The following is a 10,096-nucleotide window of genomic DNA, read 5'->3' on the forward strand; positions in this document are numbered from 1 at the left end:
CCAACCCCTATATTATATTTATTAACCCCTAATCTGCCCCCCACAACGTCGCCTCCACCTGCCTACACTTATTAACCCCTAATCTGCCGACCGGAGCTCACCGCTATTCTAATAAATGTATTAACCCCTAAAGCTAAGTCTAACCCTAACACTAACACCTCCCTAAATTAAATATAATTTACATCTAACAAAATTAATTAACTCTTATTAAATAAATTATTCCTATTTAAAGATAAATACTTACCTGTAAAATAAATCCTAATATAGCTACAATATAAATTATAATTATATTATAGCTATTTTAGGATTTATATTTATTTTACAGGTAACTTTGTATTTATTTTAACCAGGTACAATAGCTATTAAATAGTTAAGAACTATTTAATAGCTAAAATAGTTAAAATAATTACAAATTTACCTGTAAAATAAATCCTAACCTAAGTTACAATTAAACCTAACACTACACTATCAATAAATTAATTAAATAAACTACCTACAATTACCTACAATTAACGTAACACTACACTATCAATAAATTAATTAAATACAATTCCTACAAATAAATACAATTAAATAAACTAGCTAAAGTACAAAAAATAAAAAAGAACTAAGTTACAAAAAATAAAAAAATATTTACAAACATAAGAAAAATATTACAACAATTTTAAACTAATTACACCTACTCTAAGCCCCCTAATAAAATAACAAAGCCCCCCAAAATAAAAAAATGCCCTACCCTATTCTAAATTACAAAAGTTCAAAGCTCTTTTACCTTACCAGCCCTGAACAGGGCCCTTTGCGGGGCATGCCCCAAAGAATTCAGCTCTTTTGCCTGTAAAAAAAAACATACAATCCCCCCCAACATTACAACCCACCACCCACATACCCCTAATCTAACCCAAACCCCCCTTAAATAAACCTAACACTAAGCCCCTGAAGATCTTCCTACCTTATCTTCACCCTGCCAGGTTCACCGATCCGTCCTGAAGAGCTCCTCCGATGTCCTGATCCAAGCCCAAGCGGGGGGCTGAAGAGGTCCATGATCCGGCTGAAGTCTTCATCCAAGCGGGAGCTGAAGAGGTCCATGATACGGATGAAGTCTTCATCCAAGCGGGAGCTGAAGAGGTCCATGATCCGGATGAAGTCTTCTATCAACGGCATCTTCAATATTCTTTCTTCCGGATCCATCTTGCAGACCTCCGACGCAGAACATCCTCTTCTCCCGACGCCTACTAGCCGAATGACGGTTCCTTTAAGGGACGTCATCCAAGATGGCGTCCCTCGAATTCCGATTGGAATTAAGGTAGGAATATTCTGATTGGCTGATGGAATCAGCCAATCAGAATCAAGTTCAATCAGATTGGCTTATCCAATCAGCCAATCAGATTGAGCTCGCATTCTATTGGCTGATCGGAACAGCCAATAGAATGCGAGCTCAATCTGATTGGCTGATTGGATCAGCCAATCGGATTGAACTTGATTCTGATTGGCTGATTCCATCAGCCAATCAGAAAATTCCTACCTTAATTCCGATTGGCTGATAGAATCCTATCAGCCAATCGGAATTCGAGGGACGCCATCTTGGATGACGTCCCTTAAAGGAACCGTCATTAGTCGGGAGACAACGGAAGAAGAGGATGGATCCGCGTCGCCTGCTTCAAGATGGACCCGCTCCGCACCGGATGGAAGAAGATCGAAGATGCCGCTTGGAGAAGATGTTTGCCGGTCCGGATGTCCTCTTCTTGCCGGATAGGAGGAAGACTTTGGAGCCTCTTCTGGACCTCTTCAGCCACCGGATGATGGATCGCCAACCCCCGCTTGGGTTGGATGAAGATGTTGGAGCCAGGACGGATCGGTGAACCTGGTATGGTGAAGACAAGGTAGGATGATCTTCAGGGGCTTAGTGTTAGGTTTCTTTAAGGGGGGTTTGGGTTAGATTAGGGGTATGTGGGTGGTGGGTTGTAATGTTGGGGGGGGGGTATTGTATGTTTTTTTTTACAGGCAAAAGAGGTGAAATTCTTGGGGCATGCCCCGCAAAGGGCCCTGTTCAGGGCTGGTAAGGTAAAAGAGCTTGTAACTTTTTAAATTTAGAATAGGGTAGGGAATTTTTTATTTTGGGGGGCTTTGTTATTTTATTAGGGGGCTTAGAGTAGGTGTAATTAGTTTAAAATTGTTGTAATATTTTTCTTATGTTTGTAAATATTTTTTTATTTTTTGTAACTTAGTTCTTTTTTATTTTTTGTACTTTAGCTAGTTTATTTAATTGTATTTATTTGTAGGAATTGTGTTTAATTAATTTATTGATAGTGTAGTGTTAGGTTAATTGTAGGTAATTGTAGTTAGTTTATTTAATTAATTAATGTATTGATAGGGTAGTGTTAGGTTTAATTATATCTTAGGTTAGGATTTATTTTACAGGTAAATTTGTTATTATTTTAACTAGGTAACTATTAAATAGTTCTTAACTATTTAATAGCTATTGTACCTGCTTAAAATAATTACAAAGTTGCCTGTAAAATAAATATTAATCCTAAAATAGCTATAATATAATTATAATTTATATTGTAGCTATATTAGGATTTATTTTACAGGTAAGTATTTAGCTTTAAATAGGAATAAGTTATTTAATAAGAGTTAATTAATTTCGTTAGATGTAAATTATATTTAAGTTAGGGGGGTGTTAGTGTTAGGGTTAGACTTAGCTTTAGGGGTTAATACATTTATTAGAATAGCGGTGAGGTCCGCTCGGCAGATTAGGGGTTAATAATTGAAGGTAGGTGTCGGCGATGTTAGGGAGGGCAGATTAGGGGTTAATACTTTTTATGATAGGGTTAGTGAGGCGGATTAGGGGTTAATAACTTTATTATAGTAGCGCTCAGGTCCGCTCGGCAGATTAGGGGTTAATAAGTGTAGGCAGGTGTCGGCGACGTTGAGGGGGGCAGATTAGGGGTTAATAAATATAATATAGGGGTCGGCGATGTTAGGGCAGCAGATTAGGGGTACATAGGGATAACGTAGGTTGCAGCGGTTTACGGAGCGGCAGATTAGGGGTTAAAAAAAATATGCAGGGGTCAGCGATAGCGGGAGCGGCAGATTAGGGGTTAATAAGTGTAAGGTTAGGGGTGTTTAGACTCGGGGTACATGTTAGAGTGTTAGGTGCAGACGTAGGAAGTGTTTCCCCATAGGAAACAATGGGGCTGCGTTAGGAGCTGAACGCTGCTTTTTTGCAGGTGTTAGGTTTTTTTTCAGCTCAAACAGCCCCATTGTTTCCTATGGGGGAATCGTGCACGAGCACGTTTTTGAGGCTGGCCGCGTCCGTAAGCAACTCTGGTATCGAGAGTTGCATTTGCGGTAAAAATGCTCTACGCTCCTTTTTTGGAGCCTAACGCAGCATTTGTTTGAACTCTCGATACCAGAGTTAAATTTATGGTACGGCCAGAAAAAAACCCGCGGAGCGTTAACAGCCCTTCTACCGCCAAACTCCAAATCTAGGCCATTGTTTCTAGTAAGTGCATATTGTTTAGCGCTTACCTTGTGTTTTAATTAATACATTTGAGTTGGAGGTTGCGCTCTGTTCTTTTTCTTTATCACTGCAGACTACTTTTATCAGGAGAAGGAAACTTTGGTTAGAAGAGCGGACCCCGGCGATATTTGAAAATCCAGACAGTGACATAATTGCACTGAACTGCAGCACTGTGAAACGTAAAGGTGGAACTATAAAGCCAAGAGTACACTGACTTAATAGTGGTGTTGCTATAACCTCTATGCATTGATGATTGTTTCACTGGGATTAGAACTGTGCATTTGTATATCCTTGTATGCTATATAACTATTGTGGCTCATATAACTTTTTTTTTATAGATATACACATATATATTAATTTTATACATGTTTTCAGTGATCTAGTGTTTTAGTGCTTATAGATATGTTTGTGTTCCATACAAAATTAAAATATGAATATTTCACATTACAATGTTCTTCACATAGAAGAATATGTTATATTTATTCTTATTTTTTTTAATATATATATATATATATATATATATATATATATATATATATATATGTGTGTGTGTTAATTTTTGGGGTAAAATATATGTTTGTACCTATATCTATTTACATGATTAAATATAAGTATAGATACACACACACACACACACACACACACACATATATATATATATATATATATATATATATATATATATATATATATATATATATATATAAATATCTATTAAAAAATACTTAGAACATATTCTGCTATGTGCAAAATGTAGGAATGGGAAATATTTACAGTAAATACATAGTTAAAACCTTTATTAAGACAGAATCTGATACTACACCGGCGCTGTGCAGCACTATGGCAGCTCAGTGCGACTCCATGAGCGGATACATGACCCAGTCAGACCCGGGCTCCAACAGCGAGCGAAGTGCTGACTCCCCACTGCCCTGTTCGGAAGATGATTCTCTTGGCCCTGCTGCCCCCCACGATCCTGAGTGGGGTGAAGAAAGATTCCGAGTGGATAGGAAGAAGTTGGAGACCATGTTGCAAGCTGCAGCAGAAGGCAAGGGGAAAAGTGGGGAAGACTTCTTTCAGAAGATTATGGAAGAGACAAATACACAGATTGCTTGGCCTTCCAAGCTGAAGATAGGAGCAAAGTCAAAGAAAGATCCCCACATCAAAGTTTCTGGCAAAAGAGAGAATGTGAAGGAAGCAAAAGAAAGGATTATGTCTGTTTTAGACACAAAGAGCAACCGGGTCACATTAAAAATGGACGTCTCGCACACAGAGCATTCACATGTTATTGGTAAAGGTGGCAATAACATTAAGAAAGTGATGGAAGAAACTGGGTGTCATATCCACTTTCCAGACTCAAACAGAAATAACCAAGCAGAAAAAAGCAACCAGGTGTCCATTGCAGGACAGCCAGCCGGTGTTGAGTCTGCAAGAGTAAGAATAAGGGAGCTGCTACATTTGGTGTTAATGTTTGAACTGCCTATAGCTGTAATTCTGCAGCCAATTCCAGATCCAAACTCTCCCACAATTCAGCACATATCCCAGACTTACAATATTACAGTATCCTTCAAACAGCGCTCAAGAGTTTACGGTGCTACTGTTATTGTGAGAGGTTCCCAGAATAATACAAGTGCTGTGAAGGAGGGCACAGCGCTACTTCTAGAGCATCTTGCTGGTAGCTTGGCGACTGCTATTCCAGTTAGCACACAGCTAGATATTGCTGCTCAGCATCATCTCTTCATGATGGGACGTAACGGCTGCAACATCAAACACATCATGCAAATAACTGGTGCTCAGATTCATTTTCCAGATCCTAATAATCCCTCAAAGAAATCCACGGTCTACCTCCAAGGCACCATAGAGTCTGTCTGTCTTGCCAGACAGTATCTCATGGGTTGTCTTCCACTTGTATTGATGTTTGACATGAAAGAAGAGATTGATGTAGAGCCACAGTACATCACTCAACTCATGGAACAACTGGACATCTTCATCAGCATTAAACCAAAGCCAAAACAGCCAAGTAAATCTGTTATTGTAAAAAGTGTGGAACGAAATGCGTTAAATATGTACAAAGCCAGAAAATGCCTTCTTGGACTTGACAGTAGTGGTGTTACCATTGCAAGTCAATCTATGCTATCCTGCCCAATTGCAATGCCGTGCCATGGACTGGATATTTTAGCATCTGCTGGATTGGGACTCACTGGTCTGGGTCTCTTGGGTCCAAATGCACTATCAGTTAATTCGTCTGCAGCTCAAAATTCCTTGCTGAATGCTCTCAATAATGCTGTTAGCCCTCTACACAGCCCAAGTTCTGCTACACCCAACCAGACTTTGTGGGCAACTTCACTAGCAAACGCCACAAATGCTACAGGATTTTCAGCTATACCACACCTGATGATGCCAGCTGCTGCCCAAGCAACGCTAACCAGTTTTCTGCTATCTGGAGTGCCTAACTTTGGGCAAAACACTCCATCTCCACCTCCTGGATTGACTCCAGTGGATGTTCATATGAATGGAATACACTCTGAATCCAAGAAAGTCTCATCCAATTTAAACGGACATGTAAAGACTTCAAACATGAAATATGGTCCAATATCTGCATCATCTCTAGGGGACAAAGTGTTAAACTCAAACCTTCCTGATTCGTCACGACAGTCAAACAGCCATAAATCCTCAGAACCCGTGAATGCCAAGACTGATTCTGAAGGCTGTAATGACGCTTTTGTTGAAGTCGGCATGCCGAGAAGCCCCTCCCATTCTGCAAACACCAACGAATTAAAGCAAATGCTAAATTCTACCAAAGCACCGTGCGCCAAGAGGCAAACTGTTGAGTTGCTACAAGGCACCAAGAATTCTCACTTACATAATACAGAAAGATTACTCTCTGATTCAGAGATGAGCACTTCTGAAAGTCCAGTGACCGATAAAAAAGCTCCTGGAAGTGAAAGGGCAGCAGAAAGGGCCGCAGCAGCACATCACAATTCTGAGCGAGTACGACTTAATTCTCAGTCATCATATGCAAATATGCAGGCATATGACTATGAACAAAAAAAGCTTTTGGCAACAAAGGCTATGTTAAAAAAGCCAGTTGTCACAGAAGTAAGGACCCCCACAAATACTTGGAGCGGGTTGGGTTTCTCAAAGTCAATGCCAGCGGAAACGATAAAAGAATTAAGGCGAGCTAATCATGTGTCATACAAGCCTACAATGTCAACCACATATGAGACACCATCCATGTCTCTATCAAGGTCAAACAGCCGAGAGCAACTGGGAAGCGGCAGTGATTCTGATAACTGGAGAGACCAGAATGGAATGGATTCACCCCACAATGATTACTCCTCATCAATTGGGAGTCCCAAACGAAAACAAAATAAATCCACTGAACATTATCTTAGCAGCAGTAATTATATGGACTGCATTTCTTTGCTAACTGGAAGCAACGGTTGTAATCTAAATAGTTCTTTCAAGGGAACAGATCTTCCAGAATTATTCAGCAAACTTGGATTAGGAAAATATACAGACATCTTTCAACAGCAAGAGATTGATCTCCAGACGTTCCTCACCCTGACAGACCAAGATTTAAAGGAACTTGGCATTTCAACATTTGGTGCTCGAAGAAAAATGTTGCTGGCGATTTCAGAGCTGAATAAAAACAGAAGGAAGCTTTTTGAACCAACCAATATACGTTCTTCATTTCTGGAAGGAGGGGCAAGTGGTAGACTCCCACGTCAGTATCACACAGACATTGCCAGTGTCAGCGGTCGCTGGTAGCACCCAGCAAAAAAAACTTAACCATAACCGCAGACCTGTGGACAGGCATTACTTTGCATATTCTTACCATCAGCACTTTAAAACTCAAGGTACCAAGGACCAAAGTCCACACAAGTACTTGTGCTTAAAAACGCTTGTGTTGTCATTCGGAACACCAAATGTGGAATATGTTGTGTACGCCCATGTAGACTGGACCGCATTGCAATAGCAAAAAAATAATGATTTTATGTTTTAGTATTTTATGTATAACTACAATGTATGCACTGAAATTTTACCTTTATAGAATGAAGAATGAGTCTCTCAACTAGAGGGCTTGAATTAATTGTTTTATTGTGGAGGAATTTTCTAGTATTCAAAATAATCAAGATACTTCTGCACTTTACATGCTCTGATTTTGTCTCCTGTGGAAATGTAACGTTCTCTTATTTCCATGAAAACACAATTTATTGACACTAATCAAACATAGCCTTGTGCTTTTCCATCAGTTAAAATGTCATCAATGTATTGTAAAATATTACTATGCACACATTACGCTGGGACCTGGGAACCTTTTTTATTTTATTTTTTAAACTAGTAGATGAGCTTATTTTCCCGTCTATTTAATATTCTATGAACGCTTACAATGATACACATTCACTGTAACAGATTAAAAGGAAAAAAAAAAAAAACAGTATGGACTTTGTAGTAGAAGCTGTTGCACTCATGATATCTAGAAGCAGGACAGGGAAACAGGTTTTTCGTATGATTTATTTGCATATAATTTATTTATACATATTTTCATTACATTTCTTATTCCCCACTTATGATATGTAAGTGTATCTTTAACCCTTTGTGTGCCAGAGGGCTCAAATGCATTGTGTAGCCATGGTACAGCCGTTGCTGGCCAGAAAGGGTTAATGGAGTAAGAGCTGGTGACAATAATTTCAGCAAACGTCCTTGCGCGGATATGTATAGCAAATTATTTCTGTTGTCTACATACCTGATCATGTTGGAAGAAGATGTTTACTTTACCCATAACCAAAATTAAACTTATATTTTATATAGTTTATTCAGTATAAAATATATCAACTGTATGTATTTCAGTAATTAACTTTGCCATTATAGACTGTGAAAATGCAAGGCATCAATTGTCTGAATTATGTTAAGTTTGTAATTTTTTTGTATTTGTTTTTGATCTTCAAGGACACACAAGCAAATTGCATATTTCATTGAGTACTGTTATGTTCTAGCTAAAGTTGTCGGCATGTATAGTCATAGAGTTCACTTTAGCTGGGGGAAACTTTTTTTGTTTTTTTATTCTTGCACAATATGGGATACACCTGCAGTGAGCTGTGTCCGTAAGATATGCTCAAAATAAGTAGTACTCTATTTGCACAGACTGGTGCAAATAGAGTAACACAAGGCATGTATTGCTTTTATGATAAAATTGACACAGAAAACATTTGCACACACAAAGGGAATGTTGTTTTTTTCTGTTAATTTCTTTTGCTGCTGCTAATAATTTTGTGGGCATAAGCAATGCAGCAAGTAAATATCTATATTGATTTCTGATTGGGCACTATTTTTTGGTGGTTTTAACTTTACTCACTTTGTTTGGTAAACCACTTTTAATATATAAATTTGTGGTATTAAAAATTAGTAAACATTTATACTACGTGGTCCTCTTGTTAGACCAATCCCCACATTTTAATAAAACACATGGGTATTGCTGCATTTATATGCTTTTTTAAAAAAAAAAAAAATTTAGTGTTTTCCTTTAATGTAGTAAAATTTGTTTTAAGATTTTATTTTATTTTTTGGTTATAGTTTTAAAGGACTAAGTGTAGCTTGGGGATTTTTTTTTTTAAAACTGATCACCCCAAAGGTACTGCAGTTTGAAAGGGTTTTATTTACACACGTGAAACCACAAGCACACACAATCACATGTATACTGGAGAATCCTTCTCACTGTTTTTGTTTTTTTTATTATTTTGTTAATGGAACATGATGATACAGATTACAGTATTGTCAATCAGTGCTGCATTATGCAAATGTTTGTTGTTGGATCCCATTATTTGTTACTTCTTTGATGTGCCTTGAAAGTGACAATATATCTGTAAATGTAGAACAGATACAGATTATATTTCAGTGGGGGGTTGACAACTTTTTTTATTATTTTTTTAATTAAATGTGGATTGAACTGGATTTTTTTAACTAATCATTTGTTATGTTCAAGAAAATAAATTTCTTCTGTTAAGTGTGATCAGTCCACGGGTCATCATTACTTCTGGGATATTACTCCTCCCCAACAGGAAGTGCAAGAGGATTCACCCAGCAGAGCTGCATATAGCTCCTCCCCTCTACGTCACTCCCAGTCATTCTCTTGCACCCAACGACTAGATAGGATGTGTGAGAGGACTATGGTGATTATACTTAGTTTTATATCTTCAATCAAAAGTTTGTTATTTTAAAATAGCACCGGAGTGTGTTATTATCTCTCTGGCAGAGTTTGAAGAAGAATCTACCAGAGTTTTTGTTATGATTTTAGCCGGAGTAGTTAAGATCATATTGCTGTTTCTCGGGCATCTGAGGAGAGGTAAACTTCAGATCAGGGGACAGCGGGCAGATGAATCTGCATAGAGGTATGTAGCAGTTTTTATTTTCTGACAATGGAATTGATGAGAAAATCCTGCCATACCGATATAATGTCATGTATGTATACTTTACACTTCAGTATTCTGGGGAATGGTACTTCACTAGAATTACACTGTATGAAATACATAAAGCTGTTTAATAACTAGAGATTATGTTTAACGTTTTTGCTGG

At 38.0% G+C, this 10,096-nt stretch overlaps 1 protein-coding gene across 1 annotated transcript; it reads left to right on the forward strand.

Annotated features, from left to right (window-relative positions):
• The first annotated feature begins 4,357 nt into the window (after window positions 1–4,357).
• On the forward strand, window positions 4,358–7,382 carry LOC128655349 (protein bicaudal C homolog 1-B-like). Its single transcript, XM_053708998.1, has one exon. The coding sequence runs from the start codon at window positions 4,364–4,366 to the stop codon at window positions 7,289–7,291; it is 2,928 nt and encodes a 975-aa protein (XP_053564973.1). The 5' UTR covers window positions 4,358–4,363; the 3' UTR covers window positions 7,292–7,382.
• Window positions 7,383–10,096: the final 2,714 nt, after the last annotated feature.

The sequence above is a fragment of the Bombina bombina genome, chromosome 4 (genome assembly GCF_027579735.1).
Source record: "Bombina bombina isolate aBomBom1 chromosome 4, aBomBom1.pri, whole genome shotgun sequence".
Lineage (NCBI taxonomy): Eukaryota > Metazoa > Chordata > Amphibia > Anura > Bombinatoridae > Bombina > Bombina bombina.

Coding starts and splice junctions, on each gene's coding strand:
- LOC128655349 (XM_053708998.1), top strand. CDS start 4,364: ATGGCAGCTCAGTGCGACTCCATGAGCGGATACATGACCCAGTCAGAC.